The 20509-nt window shown below is 35.5% G+C and overlaps 1 protein-coding gene across 3 annotated transcripts in view; it reads right to left on the bottom strand.

The window, feature by feature from the left end:
• Positions 1-20509, bottom strand: part of CSMD3 (CUB and Sushi multiple domains 3) — a 688054-nt gene that overhangs the window by 276288 nt on the left and 391257 nt on the right. For all 3 annotated transcript variants that reach the window (XM_054193012.1, XM_054193014.1, XM_054193015.1), the window contains 3 exons: positions 8786-8924; positions 3439-3626; positions 799-987 (listed from right to left, as the gene is read on the bottom strand). In XM_054193012.1, coding sequence (XP_054048987.1) covers positions 799-987; positions 3439-3626; positions 8786-8924 — 516 coding nt within the window. The remainder of the gene's footprint in view (positions 1-798; positions 988-3438; positions 3627-8785; positions 8925-20509) is intronic.

Raw genomic sequence — 20509 nt, 5'->3', positions numbered from 1 at the left:
AAAAAAATGTTTTGAGAGGAAAACACCTCAAATACACAACTTAATAAATATTACAATATACTTTCTTAATATTAAATGTAATTGGTATCACCCTAACTGGGAAAACAGATTAAAATGAACAATTCTGATAACAAGAGATAACTGGAACTATTAGATAATTTTTCAAGCAGACTTCTTTAATGATATGGTGGAGACTCCAAAATGAATGATGTTACTCAATACCATTTTTTTCTGATTTAACAATCATACACTTAATCATCAGGTATAATGTGGCCCCAATCAATTCCTACAGTAATTGAAGAGCATCAAGTTCTGTTAACAAGTTAGGAACACAGTGGTCAACACGAAATGAGAAAATGCAGCTTTCGAGTCAGGTTTAAATAAAGTGCATATCATGTTTTGTATGTCAGAACACCTATGTCCATAGACAGATATACAAATACAAATAACTAGCAGTTTGTACAAGCTAGCTAGTGGCTTATAATAAGTGCTTTACAAGCAGATACGGATTAAGCTTGCATGCCTTGAGCTAACCGGCAATCAGTTAGCTCACAGTAACATATATTCAGATAGATGTATCTTCAATAATCTGCTGATTTAAAGAATTATATATTCTCCTGTACTTTTTTTACTAAATATCTAACCACACAGAGGTATGTAACATATATTCCCTCAACTATTCTCTTTTTCCTAAAAATGGAAGTTTTACAAGCTCCACATTTAACTCATTTTGATAACAATAGTTTGGCAAAAGGTATGTATTTTAAGGTACTCTATATTTTATCCATTCATGCTTACCATCACAAGTTGGGAGTGGGTGACTCCACCAGTGATTTTTTTCACATAGCAAAGGTTCCTCATGACTCAGCCTGTAACCTGGATCACAACTAAATGAGACAGTGGAACCTATAGAGAAGTCATGTCCATAACGACGTCCATGCACCGGTATGCCAGGATCCAAGCAAGAGTAAGTATTAACAGTTACACCTAGATTAAAAAAAAAAACAACACAACAAAAACAACAACAAAAAGAGTTAAATAAACAACCTATAGGGTTTTTTTTTAATTAATTTAAGTAAATCACTGTGCTGTGAGTGGGGGCAAAGCCTCCATTATCACACATTTTCAGTGAATACTCCTTGAACTATGTTTCTTTGTGTTACCATTATGTTATGGATAATTAATTGCATCCTGTCACTGTTGCAGAGAAAAACATCACATAATTTACAGGATATGTAGCGTGATCCTATCTCAGAATTATTAAATTATTTTGTCCCTGATGCTGATGTTGAAAAGCTTTGATGATCACTCACAATTCTGATTTCCAGCCTTTCCCCCCCGCCCCCAAACTTTGTTATCCTAGCGAAAATGCTTTTTATGTCTTTTGATATTTATCCTTTAATTTTTTACATAGATCAATTATTTACATAAATAATTCTTATACCTAATTTTATTTGATATGTGAGATATTGAGAAGATAAGGAATAGCAGAAAAAAGGAGTTAAGAGAAGTTGACTTGATAAAGAGGATTTTAATGGGTGTTGGAAAATTAAAGCTTTTAGATTATTTCCCAGTGAAAATTTTAACTTAATTTTAAAAGAATCAGGGAAAAACAAAGAAAGAAAAAACTCTAACAATATTACTCAAGTTAGCAAATTAGTAGTCAGTGTAAGAATTTTTATGGGTGTTATTCCTTTTATTCCTACACAAAAACCTTAAAATGTACTTCCTTACAAAGAAATTCAGTGTGGAAAGAAATAATTGTCATAGAAAATGACAACGTATAAAAAACTTCAGCTTTCAATAGGCTATTTGAAGAGAGAAATGCTGAACAGAAGATCATTAGTCATTATTACTATCCAGAAAAGGGAAATCCTAATTGGGTTGTACTGGATAATATAAGACAATGAACCAGTAAGAATCAAACAAAAATAATATTAATACTAGATATCTGTATATAAACAGAGGATGTTAAGCACAAAAACAAGTACTGAAAATGTTTTATTTTGTGTAAAAATGGTAAAGATGTGCATTTTCAATGTTCTTTGATAGTATAAATGTAACTTCCATTGTTCACTAATGTAAAAAGAACTGTGGGGTTGGGATCAATTTTAGAAGAAAAGGGATTTTATAATTAAATTGAAGAATTAACTTATAATGAAATTTCAGATTTCCTTTCCAAATTTATTTAATTGAAACATTTTGATATAAGGATATTTGTAATAAGTGCAGCTTTCCTCTTTTTGCTATTCACATTCCCAAAGTGTGATTTCTATTTAACTTTATTAATTTAGCCAATCAATTGAAGAATTTAGTGGTCTCTGATGGCAATATTAATCTAATTTTCCTGATCTGTAATGATAGCCGTCATTTGAACTTCAAAATGGATGAGAACTTAACTAAATCATGGCTTCTTCAATGTAAAAGTTCATGCAAATGGAAGGATATGGGTGAAGGTAGGAAAGTAAAAGAATTTTGGAATAATAATAGATTTTTTTAAATAAGCAGCCAGAACTTGACATTCACTAGAGTTAAAAATAGCCCAAATTTTATCTGGCAAAAAGTCACCTCTAAATATATTGTATTTAATATTGTTATCATTAGTTGTCAGGAAAAGTAAAAATGTCCAAAATTAATCTAAAAAATTAAGAACATCTGAAAATTGTTTGGTGATAGTTCCAACAAGTAGGAGTATGAAACAGAAATGGATAGATAGCAATGTGCTATCATTGCAGGTGCAAACACCTCACTAAGCAAATTAAACAGTGAATACAGAAAAGTATTATTTCGCTTATTACAACAAAAGGTATATTTAGAAACACTAAAGTAAATGACATGATAATATATCAACTTATATGAATTTTAAGAGTTCATAAAATATGAAATCTTATGGATACTTTCTGCAGTGTAGTTAATATGATTATAATAAGGGAAATATAATACTCTATATGTCAGAAGAAATCACATATGAGGGGTTTTAGATCCTTAAAAATCCACAGCAATTCCAAAGCTTGTTTTTCAGCTTATTAGTGTGAACTGCATTTCCCACTACCTTCAGTTAGAGCTGCAGGTACATCAATCAGGACAGTAATTCAGTTATTTGCTTAGATTTTCATAATTTTCCTGATCTCATGCAGTTTTACACACACAACAATGTATTGCATAAAAGATAAGAAAAACAAAACATAAAAGCAACATCCATAAGAAAGGCATTTGCTTCCCCTTCCCATCTCCTGATTCTTAAAGCATGGAGCAGTACAGCAATGACATTAAATTGTAAACGAAATTAATAGTCATCTCGTTTGCAGTTTAACATCACTAAATCTTTCTCAGTTTGAGAAATAACAGGAATTTACCAAGGATGACACATGTGCACCTTTTTATGACTAGTATAAGCAGTGGTGGGGAAATCAAATAATACAATTCTGAATTACTTACTTTCATAGTGAATCTTGAATCCATTGTTAGAACGACTGTTGTCAGTTGTAAAGAGAAGATAAATGAAATTGCTACTGCTAAACAGGAACTGTGGGACCTGTGTACCATTGTAAGATCCCAGGAGTGGAGATAATAGATTTGGTCCATCATGAACTTCCAAAACATCATAATTGAGTTCTGTCTGAAATCTGGAGTTGAGGAAACAAACAGAGGCACAAATATAAGCAGCAGTTAAAACAAATTCAATAAGCCCATAAAAAGTAAGCCATACTTTAAAACCATGCTCATTTCCTGATCATATTCTTTTAATTATTTCTCCACATATATATTTTACAATATCAATATAATAGTATTAATTATCCTATATAATTAATACATTAATCAAATTCCAGGTTACTGCCTTAGTAAGATGAGAAATAAGTTTAAACTCCTTGAGCTGGTTTATATTGCAGGAAACAAGAGCCAGAAACACATGGTTTGTTAGCAAAGATTAATATTACTTGCATATATTATTTTATAGCACAAAATTATTTTTCTTTTTGGAAAAATTAAGTAAATATAGAGGATATGTTGATGCATTCTTTTATTATATCTATGCAATTTGTCACGAATATCATCAAGGTATTTTTTATTATCAAATACTCATACTCTTAACACCTATCCTTAAAATCATCTATAAGCGGGGATAGAATTACTTAAGTCTGCTTTGACACTCTAGTGGCTTTGTGCCAGTTGAAGCTCAGTCCAAACTAGTGGCAGAGTTATGATAAAAAAAAAAAATATTAAAAAACCTATTTAGAAAGCACTATAAAGCAAAATGCCTATGTAGAGACAGTACATGTGCTGGTCGTGTCAAGGAAAAGCTGAGTGTGACAGTGCTACTAGGTATCTCCTTGTTTGTCTTGTTTTATATGGTATCAGCAATCCCAAACACCCGTTTGGTATTTTGACAGTGGTTTCTCTCTTTCTTGCTATGACAGAACGCACATCAATCATACTGTTTTAATGGACTCTCTGATGGATTATTGAAAAACCCTTTCAGAATTAAATAGAAACAATTAACAGCAGGATCCTACAAGGATCCTTCAGATATTCCTAATTCTCTCTCTGATTCACTTAGATGCCTAATTTGGCTTTGCAAAATCCATTCAAGGAACTGCATGACTAATGCCAATGTACTGAGAAACTTTGTATTTCAGCATTCATGTCCCATGAGTCTGAGCCTAAAAATCTAAAGAAGACTGGTGAAAGATGAGAAGTCAAATTAAGCTTCCAAAATATGTGTTTTCTTTTATCCATGTCCCACTCCTATGAAATAATATAGAAAAGAGCACAAAAATAAACTAATAGGGAGTTACAGAAATGAAGCAGGATAAGTCTAGAAGTAGGAGAACTGAAAAATTCTTTTTTCATTCAATCCCACATGAATTCACAACAATATGTTGCTAAAAAGCTACCAGGCAATAACTTGCCTTTTCCAGTATTTGTTTTTCCCACTAATCCATAAAAAAAACCAAACCCAGAAACAGTCTTGGCAACAGATTGTTTAGTCTTGCTCTGCTTCCTTAGCTCCTTTATCAAAAACATACTTGAGACATAAAGTGTAAAAAGGCATTGATCTCATAAACGAAAAACAACTATCAGGCCAGTCAAGGCATGATGAAATTGAGTCTCCAAAGACACAACAGAAATCCTCTCATAAGTACTTGTTGCTTAAAAACTACACACAACACCACAAATTGCAGGAAATAAGGAGAGGAAAAGTAAGTACCCAAGTGAAAAATAAAAGGTGAGGTCAGCTTTTTAGTGAGATAAGCTGAAAGAAATTTGAAGGAGGGGATTATGTACAATGCCTTTGCTTGGTCATTTGTCTCAGAAAAGCGATCAATTTAAATTTAATTTATAATGGTGATACTTATATCATTTTTTTCCTTGAATACCTTTCCTCTTGATGCCCAATTTATGTGATACTTTTATATATCATGTGGTTATTCCCTTGTGTGAGAAAACAGTAGGGATTTATAGGAAATTGAATAAAAAAATACTTTGTGCTCACGTAAGACCACTCCAACATTCTTTCCTACTTAACTAGTCACTATTCTGAAATTAAACTGGATGGCTTCATTGCTATGTGAGGTCTGTTCTTATGGAGGATTCGCAAAAATTCTTCAAGCGGATAGGAGTGAAACTTGAACACAGGAGCCGACAAACACTTTTTTATCTAATTTGAACTGATAAAGCTGCTTTAATATTTACAACATTCATCTTTGTTTCTAAGAGACACCCTATCAACTCGATGCAGTGTCAGGATGAGTAGAACATCCTGCTGCACAGTATATACTCATTAGTCAAATGTGACTAGTACTCCAATCAGTAGTTTGCTGATTAACATCCCTAGCATTTAAATACTCATAATTAGGCTTCATGATAAACACTTCATTATAATGAAGAATGGCACTTGCATTTCTCACTTCTGTCATTTCAATTCATCCTAAAAATCTACTGATTTATAACAAAAATCTATCAGATAATCTATCATAGCTATGCCTATGCAACAGGAATAAACTCTGTAAAGTATACATGCATGTCCATAAAAGAAAATATGGAAAAGTTATTATGAAGTCTCTGAAAGCACAAAAAATAATAGTTATTATTTTTCACTTTGCCTATAAATCTCTTTCTTTTCACCCGTGTCTCCAGCTCCATGGCACAGGAACCCTTTAACATACAGTCATAGAATGCACATAGGCAATGTCATAAGAGAGAAGCCATAGGAAGATGGGAGACTAAAAGGAAATGAATTACTGTGCAAGTGATAAACTGATGTAATGTTAATGTGTCACTCTGCAGGAAATGTGCATTAGTAAGAACTGTTCCCTTCCTCTTAGAAAAAAACAAAAAGAAAGGATGTAAAGATTCTAGACACGTACTATACATGTTTTACTCTGAGAAATTAAAAATCTTTCAAATAACTACACACATTGTGGAAGTCTTAGTACTTGCACCAAGAAAGGTTAGAAAAAATATTTCTGTTTTTCAGGACAAAGGTGAAATGTAAAGGATTGAGCAAAATATGAGTCTTTTTTAATCATAAAATCATAGAATGATTTGGGTTGGAAGAGATCTTAAGGATCATCTAGTTCCAATCCCCTGCCACAGGAAGGGACACCTTCCACTCCTTATCATATAGGAAAGCCATTTGGCTGTAGTTTTAAAAGTGTATATTTCAACAAAACTAGCCTTCTGTCTTGAGAAAGTCCAGCTGAAGATTTGTAAGCAGAAGGAGTAGAACAAGGACAGTCAGACTAGAATGAGTCCTTAAAAAGAAGCTAAAGTATAAATGCCCCAGAATTTAAATTTAAATTACGTGAAAAAAATAAAGTCTAAGTAAAAAACCTTACCACTGTTAGTTTACAAAATGTTTTCTTTCAGCACACTATAAAGATTTATTTCATTATTTCGTTTATGTAATAACTTTTTCTTTATATCCCAACATGTAATTATTTATCTAAGTGCATTTGTGTGAACATACATAGATGTATTTTCACATGTAATCCTGCACAGAAACACATAAGCATACACACACCTATGTAAGTAGAGCCTCGCCGGGTTGCTGTATCTGAGCAATACACATATCAGTCCAATTTATGGCAAGCAATAAGAGTGTCAAAAATGAGCAGCAATGGAAAAAGAAGTGTCATCATAATGAGATTAACTTATAAAGAGGATAGGAGCTCACTCTGTGATCTGAAGAGATCACGTCTTGTTCTTACGGCTCTTACCTACGAGAGTAATAGAGGTTGTGCAATTTTATGACAAGGCCTTAATGCATTACAAACCAGAACTGTACACAAGAGACTGTCAGATTTAATGAAACTCAGGTGCAAAGTAAGAAAATCCAGCTGGCTTAGAATTTTGCAAATAAAAAGGCAAATACTTTTCACTTTGAAACGACTATCCACGACAAATGTGTAATTGAAAATGAAATGCTGAATTAAAAATAAATTATTTGAAATTGTATTTTTCTTTTAAAAAGCTTGAGTTAACGAAAGTTACAAAGTTTTTATTTCATTTTGATTTACATTACAGTAAAGAAAACCAATAATTTTCTTTTACTTTTGAAGTAATATGAGTTTGGTTAATTTCTGCAAGAAGGAGTCATTCACTTCTCTTTTTTATTTTAATTATCAAAAATTTGGTAAATCTTCATATTAAGATGATGTACGGCGCTAGTTATTTTGGAGGACTATCTTTCATTAGATGTTAAGGATAGGAAATACCTTTGAAATGTCCATAATACCTGTCCTTTGATTGTATATAATGTCATGTGAACACTTTATTATAGTGTAAGCTATAGTATTAGAAAAAAGTTTTAAACAATTTTATCACAATAAGAGATTTTGCTAAGAGAACCTGGTTGTTTTCAGATCCTGCTGAAAACAACTTTCGAATTATATTAAAATGAAGCCGTATCTTCTCTTTTGAGTGTGACTAGTAGTAGTCAAAATACACTGTATAAATAGGAACTGAAAAGTACTTGCATGATATTTGTGTGCTATAACTTTGATCATCAAAGGCCCCTTTTTCCTGGATCATCATTTAACTTTACTAATATTTACAATTAAAAAGAATCTAAAATATCCTCAAAAATACGTAGAATGTAGCATTTTTTTAATTATATTTTCTGGTTTGCTTTCTCATAAAGAGCTTAAATGAAATGCCCATGTCTTGCTATGATAAGAAATTATAGGTCCTCAGCATATCTAAGTCCTTGGAATAAGGAAAGGACCTAAGTAACAGGTAGTAATGTAGGAAAAGTAGAATGCTGCAGTAATTTGGGGAAACTGGAGTTCCATCCTGAGAGCATAGAGTCCTTTCATAACAACAGATCAGCTGATCTGATGATTAAATATTCACCGTGGATAAAAGTATGAATGCATTTAATTCAGTTTTCACAGTTGATTCAGATTTCCAGAGTTGATGATTTCACAGGTTAGAGAGAAAAAAAAATAAATTCATAAGTATAATTCATCATAGCAACACGGTTATGAGCAAATGTAACATTCTAACCTTTAAAAACAGACAATATTTTAAACTAGGCCAGACAGGCTTAAATATATGCAAGAGGGTAGGTATTTCATGCGCTTTTCAAAGCATCAAAGTAGCAATTACACTGAAGATAAAATGTATGCTCTGAAGGCACTAAGGTGTTTTGGAAAATCCTACCTGATAATACAATTGCTTGATTTTTAGAGATAGTGCAAATTAATGCTATGACAAAGCTAATAAACTTCTGCTTCTGTGTAAAAAGTGGAAAATATTAATTAAGAAAAACATTAGCCAAGACCTTTCAAATGTAATTTTGATAGAGTGTCCTGGTTCAGCTTCTATCACCCACTCACAATTCAAGGAATCTTTATAATACCCTGGCCAGCCTGGAGAGAGGATTACTCCACTGGGAGATGAAAAATGCCCACCACATGGAGCTAAAAATGAAACAAAGAGAAAGGTATAACACAGAGTTACTATATGTAATTCAAAATTATCACTTTCAGTATAAGACATCTATAACGAACAAATTAAAAAAATACAGTTGCAGGAAGATACAACAAAGCTTTTGAGCTGACAGACTCTGCGGAGTTCAGAATCAGATGGAGACAACTGAATCAAAACCTTAAAAAGATAAAATGAACTGTTCAATAAGTTCTGACAAAGCTTTTCTTAAAGATACAGTCTATTTGCCTGTAATAAAGTACATAACAACAAAATGTAATCTTTCAAAAGTGTCATTACTTTTGGTTTTAATTGTGAGCAAAGAGGTTTGAAAAACTTGCAAAAGTTTCAGTTGAGTATCAAGCTAGAAACTAGTGAATTGTTTTTTTAACTTTGATATGAATCCACTGTCATATTACGTATGTTTTGCTTGTCCTGTTGATAGTTCAAATTCCTTATTCATGAAAAAGACATACCATTCTCACAAGATTAGTTGATAATTTTGGCATCTGGCAAACATATTAAATACTGCAATATATACATCTGCAAGCAGAATTACTAGAAATAACATGTAGCTTTTCTCTCAGAGATAGAGAGTAAATATAAGCTAGGAAAACTGTATTAAAACATAATTGAAAGCAAAGGTTTTGGTAATCATATTTAAAGTTTTTCAATGGCTCAATGACACATTAATTACAGGAATAACTTCCACAGCTGTAGGTATTACAAAGATAAAGAGCCTTATAACAATTCGTCTTAAATAGTAAAATAGAATCTGGTACAGAATAAGGGAAGTTTCCATTAGCTGATCAGTGTCAAAACAGTTAGTCATAGCACAGAAGAGAGATTCTCAGAAGTAATAACCATGTTTGACTGATGTTGGTTTTGGTTATGGGGAGTGCTAGTCTATCCCAAAGATGGTATAATCTCACAGGTGGGAAGAGTAAGAACCATAAGACCAATATTGATAAAGGACCGATCTTTCAGGTTTAAGACTCACAAAGCTCTGTTCAGGATTTAATTTCATGCATGAATGCAAACCCATCACATCTGATGGATCTACACGTGTACGTAAAGTCAAGTGCATGCACCATCAGACTTCTGCGAGATGATCTTCTCCTCAGTGGTATGGATGGGTGAGGAAAACACTGGGGGAGTGCTTGGCATGTTTTTGTTTATTTGTTTTCAGTAGGAGATTGATTATCTTGAATTCTAGATGTCTAAGAAATGCAGTAATTCCATCACTAAAAGTATTAATATTTTTAAAATAGGCAACAAATCATAATGTTTTTCTAGCAATTTAAAATATCTAGGACATCTTACGAATTTAATGCATATTCAGTGTGGTAAATTGTTCAGCCCAAGCGTACACATCCTCAAAAAAACATATCTATGTATCTTTCTATATATGTATTATGCATATAAATGAATATAGTAAACATACCTATAGAGACAAATATACAAAAAAGTCTCCTTTGTCTACAGGAGACAAGATAGAAAAGCAACTGATCTCTGAGTGTATTTTTCTCTAGAAGTATAAGATATATTTTCCTTGAGTTACAATGTTACATATCAAATAACTAATTTCAATTACTTATTCCTGAGAAAATTAATAATTTTTAAAATACTTGACTCTAAATTGAACTATTTCACTCACTGAAGTGCTTGCAAATTGTTATCCTTTATTGTCAATCCAGCTACTTCAGTAAAAAGTGTAGCAAGTAGAGGCATTTAGTAAGTTGTTTTTTTAAATTATTATTATTTTTTTTATTAATTTAACTAAAATGGATTACCTAGAATCTTAAGTATAGAAGAGAGATTTAGGAGTAATGTTATTAAAAAAGCTTTTTCAAAGTTGCTCTGACTTGCATCAGTGAGCATTACTTGAGAACTTATGGAGAGACTTAATCAAGCCTTCTTTGATGAAAATACAAGGTGATAAGGAGCTAATAAGACTTTAAGCCCTCTCATAAGGAAAAAGAAAGTTAAGAAAAATGTAAGAGTTGATTTTCACTAGACTACCATAACTGCATAAACATGCAAAGCCTTATTTATCATACCAGATTATAATTTAGAACCTGTGAAATATAAACTATATGTTACTTATTTTCTGCAATAAATATGTTTTCCATGATGGTCAACAAAGCAGCATTGAAAAGACAAAAGCATTACACAGAGCGTGTTCTTAAACTGGTGACCACAAGTCTCAAATGATGAGCAATCTACAATTTCTTTATTTTCAGGAATTGCTGACTGGTTTATGGAAAATGAAATCCACAGAATGTATTAGCTATTCAGTTTAAACTTTACATTAAAGCTAATTTTTCTGTCACAAAATCTTTTCAGTCAGACCTATTTTTATGTCCTCTATGTGAGGCTAAGAAGAAAACAAACAACATACATTTCAGTGCCTTACACAAGCAGGCAGAAGCAAAATTCATTGCTTCCCCAAAATATCAGCCATGAAGAAGTATATAGCACGTTTTGTGGACAGTGTGAAATCATACAAAGCAGACAGCAAAACTGAACCACTCTCTTTTCCATTACCATCTTTTGTGTAGTACAGATATGCACTGATGCAACCTGGATGAGAAGAAAGATATATTTGTCAAAGAGCTCTCAACAACACAGTATCAAATACTGGATATCCCTTATTGTGGACAAATTCCTAATAAAACTAACCATTTTCCCTGTGTTATGTAAATAGGATTTGAACTAACTGGATAAGCAGATCCTCCAGGTTCAGCTTAAGAATGTTATCAAGCATTAGTCTTATATCTCCTCATTGAGGAGGAGACGATTTTCAGGGGACTCAAAAAATTATTTGCTCTTTTATAGCTATATTTCCACAAAATGTTCTGGCTATACGGATTCCGCTTCAGGAGTAAGGGTGCTGTATTCTGGAAAGCAGAACTTTTTAACACTACTGAGATGTAAAAGGTATCAAGGAGCTGAGTTCTAAGTTGCAGTTGGCAGTTTAGAACTGCCATCTGCAATAGAAAGTGTTAGGATTGTGTGCCTTGGGGTTGAATGAAGAGATACCAAGATTAAAATAAGGATCTTTGTCACCTTCATCTTCTCTCTTGCAGGTGATATGGATATGTGCCAAGAGTGGGATATATTTATCTGTACAAACAATTAAAGAACATGAACTTCAGAGTGTGTGTATATATAGATATATACATGTATATATATAAGAAAAAGAACTTCAGTAATCAAGTAGGCCACATGGTAACTCACAGACGCTAGAAAAGTACAATTTCTCCAGTTCAAAGTATGCTTAAATACTTTGTTGGTTCTGATGAATATTGGTGTAAATACATGAGCTTATAGAACTATCAATGCATGTCAGAGTTATTGTTATCATGAGCTTCTTTGCTTAATTGCTAATTAAGAATTTGATCCAGCCCACATTAGATTTGGTGTGCTTCTCAGGATCTGAACCCTCAGGGACTAAACACATTTTCTAAAGGAAAATCTTACAGGGTTGGTTTGTATGGTTTTTTGTTTGTTGTTTGTTTTGTTTTATTTTGTTTTGTTTTTTTTAATCTATCTCTTAATTTTACTTTTATGACACTTTTCTAAACAAATTCACAAAATTGTCCTGGATTTCACCAAGCCTCAAAGTTCATACACGACCAACATAATCAAGCTGGAAATTTTCCCTTGAATTTCATCTTGTAAAGTGAAGGATGAACTTGCTTTGTTTCTTTGCCAGGCTCATTAAACACATACACATATATATTTACATCATAGGCATCTATATGTATACAAATATTTTTTTTATTTTTACTTATTTTCTTTTATTGTTGAATAAAACATTTTAATAAAGCACTGAAAGTGATTTATATACTGTAGGTATGGATTTTGTAACTACCTGAATGCAACGCTTACTTATCATTTATTTTTGAACACAAGCAAAAAAAACTTTTTGCCCATTACCAAAACACTTCAATATTCACTTTCAAAGCAAATGAGATCTGTCAGGAGACCTTCTGAAGATGATGAGAGATGAATGGATTGAAAGCAGTCCTGCAGAGTAGGACTTGGGGATATTGGCAGATAAAAAATTGGGCATGAGCTGGCAATGTGTGCTTGCAGCCCAGAAAAACAATCTTATCCTGGGCTGCAAAAAAAGAAGTGTGGCCAGCAGTTCAAGGGAGGTGATTTTTCCCCTCTGCTCTGCTCTTGTGAGAGCCCACCTGGAGTACTGCATCCACCTATGGGGTCCCCAGCACAAGAAGGACATGGACCTGTTGGAGCAGGTTAGGAGGGACACAAAGTGATCAGAGGGATGGAACACCTCTCCTACAAAGGAAGGCTGAGAGAGTTGAGGATGTTCAGCCTGGAGAAAAGCAAGCTCCAGGGATGCCTTATTACGGCCTTTCAATATTTAAAGGGGGCTTACAGGAAAGGCAGAGGAGACTTTTCATCAAGGCCTGTAGTGACAGGACAAGGGATAACAGTTTTAAACAGAAAGAGCATAGATTTACGTTAGATATAAGAAAGATATTTTTTACGAGGGTGGTGAGACATTGGAACAGGTTGCCTAGAGAAGTTGTGGATACCCCATCACTGGAAGTGTTCAATGCCATGTTGGACAGGGCTCTGAGTAACCTGATTTAGTGAAAGATGTCCCTGCCCATGACAGGGTGGTTGGACTACATGATCTTTAAAGGTCCTTTCCAGACCAAACCATTCTATGATGACATAACATTACTGCTGCAAAGATGGAGTTGTGTAAATTACTACTGCATGTAGATTTAATACAGACTTGATCCAGTTTCCAGTGAAGACAAGGGATAGCCTTAAACTGATTTCATAATTAATTGCTCAGGGACTTTTTTTACTGGAAGAAAAAAAAAAAGGGCAAAAGAAAAAAAAGGATAGGAAGTTAATTCTGCTCCAGTATTGTTTCATTTATGTATTTATCTAAATGAGCACATGATCTGGACCATGATCACACAGCTTTTGAATACCTCCAAGGAAGGAGACTCCACAACCTCCCTGGGCAACCTATGCCAGTGCTTGATTACCCTCACAGTAAAAAAGCATTTCCTCATGTTCAGATGGAACCTGCTGTTTCAGTTTGTTCCCATTGCCTTTGGTCCTGTCACTGGACACCACTGAAAAGACTCTGGCTCTGGCTTTGTCCTCTTTGCACCCTCCCTTCAGGTATATTTTGTATACCTTCAGGTATACATTGATAAGATCTCCCCTTGAGCCTTCTCTTCTACAGGCTAAACAGCCCCAGCTCTCTCAGCCTTTCCTTATAAGAGAGATGCTCCAATCCTTTAACCATTTTTTGTCCCTTCATTGGACGCTGTCTTGTATGTCCGTGTCTCTTGTGTACTGAGGAGCCCAAGACTGGACAGAAACTCCAGGTGTGGCCTCACCAGTACTCAGGGTAGGTGGGAAAGATCACCTCCCTCAACCTGCTGGCAATACTTTACTTTATGCATCCCAGGACACCATTAGCATTCTTTGCTGCAAGGACACATATTTAACTTGGTGTCCACCAGGACCCCTGGGGCCTTATCTGCAAAGCTGCTTTACAGCTGGGTGGCCTCCAGCATATATCGGTGCACGGCCTTGTTCCTCCCCAGGTACACGACTTTGCACTTCCCCTTGTTATACTTCATGAGATTCCTATTAGCCTATTTCTCTAGCCTGTTGAGGTCCCTCTGGATGGCAGCACAAGCCTCTGGCGTATCAGCCATTCCTCACCTTTTGCTGTTGTAGCAAACTTGCTGAGTGGCAAACTCTGCCCCACCACCAATATAATTACATATGTATTTAATTATCAGAAAACACCCAAATTTTTTGATGGCTAGTATCATGTAAGTATCCATTTAGACAGATGGCAGAAGCATCTTACTTCACAGGAAGAGAAAGCTGCACCATAAAGTTTCATAACGCCACTGTTCCAGTGGATATTGTGCATACGAGGTTACACAATGAAAATAAATGAGCTAAACTGTAGATCACAAAATTCGGAAGGTCTTACTGTACTTTTGACAGGCAAGTGTCTCTACTAAATAGTGTGAAATATACAGCATTTTCCCCCAAAGACATGTCTATTTCTTAAATTTCTGTATTTTTTTTCACCTAATACAGTCTGCAAAGCATTTTGGTCGCTCATTTTGACAAAGCAGCACAGTACCTACCACTACCTACGTTATTCTGCACCTCTCTATTACAAAAATAGATTAATTTTGCTCACTTTGACACAACTTCAAATTGAAGATCATGAATTATTATGATCATTTGTCCAACCTTCATTTTTCTCAGGACATTACCAAGCTCCTATATTAAAATGATGAACTGTTGTACAGAGGTATTTTGTATTTTTTAGGACATAATAGTCCATCTTTCTCCTACTGTGTAGGAAAAAAAGGGTTTCTAAAAGATATATAAAGTTCAGAATACAGTATGTTGCAAACATTTCTAAATATGCAGACTTAATTTTTTTTTTCCTCATTGATGGTTTTAAAACAGTGTTTCTCATCTTTTATCTTAAAGTCCCTTTTTGACACTACCTTCAGCAAACAGTACCAGTCAAACAATAAGGTATTTACACTCACATTCACCTCACCACCAGAAGGTTAACCCTCCAGCATTTGTCATCTCTACAAATTATTGTATACAACTACTTATACATATTCAAAATACATATGGAGCCTATAAACTACAAAATATATTAACAAGAATATGAATACCAGATGGCCTCATTCTGACCATAGTATACTACCATAGTTGGAATACAGTATTGTTAAACTCATATAAAGCTCCATTTTCTCACAAAATTTACATGAAATTGTTAAATATTATCTTTGGAATACAAAAAAGTAACCCTCTTAAAAAATACTCCTATGAATATTACATTAAAAATAATGCCCTTTGCCTAAATTCAGAGTAATTTCTCTTTGTATTTGGGATCTAACATTAATAGAGTGTTTCGATTTGGGGGTTTTTGGCCTTTTTTTTGTTTGGTTGGCTGGTTCGTTGTTTTTTTTTTGTGAAAGAAAATCTTTCTTACCCTTCCTCTGATTATGGTCCTTCCTGATGCCTGCAGTGCAAGATTCAATAGAGTTTTTTATTTGACTTTCACCATCACATGCTGATTTCCTAGACCCAGGAGTCCTTCCCTTCAGAATAGCTGGGTGACTGGACCTATCTTAAAAAGCCTTGTTTTTTAGAAAATAAAACTCTCCGGTCATCTTGCCAAAGGATTGTTTCCCTGACCTTTTTTACATTGATTTTCAGCCCCTGTTCTTTCTTTCAGTTCTATTTGATGGTTACCTGGCAGATACATACCCATTGTCAGTGTGTTAAAAACAAAACACTAGAAATACAACATAACTAGAAGTTGTCATCAACCAGAATCTCTTTGTCAAACACATGTCTACGCCAAATACAGAAAGCCAATCTTAGCCTGATCCAAGAACTCTCACAAAGTCATTTCTATTTATTTCTTTGTATAATAAGGTGCAGGGGTTGCAGCAGGAAATTTCCATATGTGAATATGAAGAAAGCTTAGAGGATGACAAAGCAATCGCTGAACATCTTGTAGATTCATAGTTTTTTACCCTTTTTTAAAGAGCTTATGACCCATGCTACAGGACAGCAGGATATTAAGCATTACAGGAGTTATGCAGGAAGACCGAGAGCTGCAGCACAGGTACAACAGTTTAATATTACAAGAGATTATGGAAAATCCTCCTTGTAGCCCTCACAGAGGAAGGATGAAAGTCACAAGGACAGGAATCCCAAATTCAAAAACATCAGGGAACAGCAAAAGCAGGGCTGCTCCACTAGAGAAGAGAAGCCAGGAGCCAAGGACGATCACACACACACACACATGCAGACTTAGTACCTTCACAGACAGAACATCATCCAAGTCTACTTGAGCAAGGTGAACAGGACTAGATTGGTGACAGGAAAAGGGTCTGATGACAGTCAAGTGACCATCAGATGGATGTAATTTGATGGGTTAGGTCTGAGGTCAACATAGGAAGTCCAATGAGCAAGCTGGAATCAGCAGAAAATAGGGCTGGAGACCAGTACTCTTGTGGCATTGCTGGGGGAGGGAAGAACAGCCCCAGGCTCAGCTGAAATGGGATCCTGGGCCATGGGAAGGGCTGGGAGAAAGCCGCAGCAAAGGCTGATCATGACTGTCCTGAAAAATGAGTATGGTGATCCTATCCATCTGCACAACATCTATTATTAAGTGATTCTCTCCTATATATTCCAATAGCTGATGTTTCTGCAGTGGAAGGAAAACTGCACAGCAGTCACATTCAGTGTCTTCTAGTCAGTATGTGGAGTTCCTGCCTTTGACTTGATGTATATGACAATGAAATTATGAGGCCTGTGTAGGGCAAGCAAACTTCACCTTATATGAAATAACTTTGTGTTACAGGCAAATGTGTAAACAGTCAATAAAAATTCTGAAAGTCCCAACAGACCAAATTGTATTATTAGCTTAAAAATATGTTCATTTGTCTTCAAAATTTATCTTAAATTTTAAAATTCTATCTAATTCTACAGTTGATAAATACATCTAATTCAAAAATACTAGTGTCCCAACATCTAGGATTCCAATATATGTTCCATTTAGAGTCTCAGACCACCTATGGATCAGATTATCCTGTGCATGGACAGACATTTTAAAATATCTCCATTAATTTAAGTTTTTAAGTAACATTGAAAATGCAACCTTATATTTTATTAGCAACATTATTCAGCTCCATGAACCTTATAATAAAGCATGTGCATTATGTCATCACAGAATCATAGAGTTATAGAATACCAGGTTAGAAGGGACCTCAAGGATCATCTGGTCCAACCTTTCTTGGCAAAAGCACAGTCTAGAGAAGATGGCCCAGCACCTTGTCCAGTTGAATCTTAAAAGTGTCTAATGATGGGGAATCCACCACTTGCCTCAGGAGATTATTTTGATGGCTGAGTGTTCTCATTGTGAAATATTTTCCTCTGGAGTCCAGTCGGAATCTCCCCAGGATTAACTTCTACCCATTATCCCTCATTTTTTCCATGTGAATCCTTGTAAACAGGGAGGCTCCGTCTTCTTTGTAGGCATCCTTTAAATACTGGAACATGGTGATAAGGTCTCCCCTAAGCCTTCTTTTCTTAAGGCTGAACAAACCCAATTCTCTCGGCCTTTTCTCAGATGGTAGACTTCCCAGTCCTTTGATCATCTTGGTGGCCCTTCTCTGGACTCTCTCCAGCCTGTCCAGACCTTTTTTGTATAGCGGGGACCAAAACTGAACTTTTCATTTCCAGGTGTGGCCTGACCAGCACTGAGTAGAGTGGGATAATGACTTCTTTGCTGGTGATGCCTTTGTTGATGCAACCCAGCACCCTATTGGCTTTCTTTGCCGCTGCAGCACACTGTTCATTCATATTGAGCTTGTTGTCCACCAGGACCCCCACGTCCATTTCCATGGAGCTGCTCCCCAGCCAGGTAGATCCCAGCCTGTGCTGCACTCCTGGATTATGTTTTCCCAGGTGCAAGACTTCACCTTTGTCCTTGTTGAAGTTCATAAGGTTCTTGTTAGCCCACTCTTCCAGCCTATCCAGGTCTTCCTGTAGGGTGATTCTCCCTTCCAAAGTGTCCCCTTCCCCACTCAGTTTGGTGTCATCAGAAAACTTCATCAGGGTACACTTGATTCCATCATCCAGATCACTTATGAAGATATTAAACAGTGTTGGGCCCAATATCGATCCTTGGGGGACCCCACTTGTGACAGGTTGCCAGTTTGAAAAGGAGCTATTTACCACCACCCTCTGGGTGCGGCCTGTCAGACAGTTCCTCACCCACTGCACAGATCACTTGACTGGATCATAACACATCAGTTTCTTGAGCAGGAGGCTGTGGGGAGCCATGTCTTTGAGAAATACAGGTAGACAATGTCCATCACTCACCCCACATCAACCAAGCAGGTTACTTTGTCATAGAAGGTGAACAGGTTTGTCAAGCATGATTTGCCCTTGGTGAATCTGTGCTGGCTTTTCCCAGTCACGTCCTTCATTTGACTTGTGACAGCCCCCAGGAAGATTAATTCCATAACTTTCCCAAGGAATGAAATAAGACTGATGTGCCTCTTCTTGTAGATGGGGGTGTCATTAGCCTTTTTCCAGTCTTCTGGGACGTCCCCTGATTTCCATGGCTTCTCAAAGATTATGGAGAGCGGCCCCAAAACAACATCAGCCATTTCTCTTAACTGGCTATCCCTTGGGTGGATAGCGTCAGGCCACATCAATTTGTAGGGGTCAAGCTCCTGTAATAGTTTGCATAGTAACTCTTCCTTCACTGATGGCGGGTTTGTGTTTGCATCAACTTGGACGGCTGTTTGCAAGGCCTGGCGCCCAACAGTGCTGGTAAAGACGAGGTGAAGAAAGTATTGTGAACCTCTGCCTTTTCAGCACTGTCAGTGACTAATTTACCTCTCCTGTTTAACAGCAGGCCAACATTTTCCTTCTGTTTCTCCTTGTTGTTTATGTACCTGAAGAACCCTTTCTTGTAGTTTTTGACATGTCTGACCAGTTTCAATTCAAGACGAGCTTTTGCTTTTCTAACTGCATCTCTGCACACCCTGGCAATGCCCTTGTAGTTCTCAACAAGTATTCGTCCGCTTTTCCATTTCTGGTATGCTTCTCTTTCAGTTTTGAGAAGACTCAGAAACTCACAAGTAAGCCAGGGAGGTCTCTTTCTCTGCCTACTTCTCTTACCTTTAAAAGGGATGAACTGTTTCTGTGCTTCCAGGAGAGCATTCTTGAAAAATTCCCAGCACTCACTATCTTATTTATCCTCCATGGAAGCTTCCCACAGAATCCCTCCCAGATGAGCTCTGAGTGAGCTGAAGTTTGTTTTTCTAAAATCTAAAACCTTTGTCTTTGTACTCACCTTCAGCATGCTTCGTCAGTATCCCAAACTCAACAATATTGTGATCACTTCAGGTTATATCATTATTGATTAAATCATATATTTTTTTAAAAAATCATTACAAGCAAGTGAATTCATTTTTTTTGCCTTTAGGTTAAGAAATCTTAACATACAGACAATTAGTGAAGCAAAGGTTGTATTTTTATATCTATTAGCATAAACAAGTCCAAGGAAGTATGCATAACACTGTGTTTTAGAGGTTGTAGTCTATGGAGGTATTTAATTTCTATGCATAGGAAGATCAATTGCTAAGAGAATCTTTCCCAGCCGAGGTGTCACTGTGGACAGAAGAAATAAAACCTCTCAAACTAGCCAAATAACACCATAGCCGAAAACCTAAAAAGAGATCAACATCTTTATTCTAATCTAATATTGTAGCAGCGAACGTCACTGAGCACTCAAATGATTTTAACTTGTTCATCTGTCTGAAGTAGGAAGTCAACAGCTGTATTTTGAAGAAAACCTATACGAAGCTGGGTGAAAATAATTTTAAAAACAAACACAAACAAAAAAATCAAACCAAACCAAGCCAAACAAAAACATAACAAAACAATCAATCAAACAAAAAAAACCCCAAAAAACCCCAACAAACCCAGACTTCTTGACTGCTTA

This window comes from Rissa tridactyla, chromosome 2, assembly GCF_028500815.1.
Source record: "Rissa tridactyla isolate bRisTri1 chromosome 2, bRisTri1.patW.cur.20221130, whole genome shotgun sequence".
In the NCBI taxonomy this organism is placed as follows: domain Eukaryota; kingdom Metazoa; phylum Chordata; class Aves; order Charadriiformes; family Laridae; genus Rissa; species Rissa tridactyla.
The sequence above is the reverse complement of the archived record's forward strand: the minus strand, read 5'-3'. Positions and strand labels throughout refer to the sequence as shown.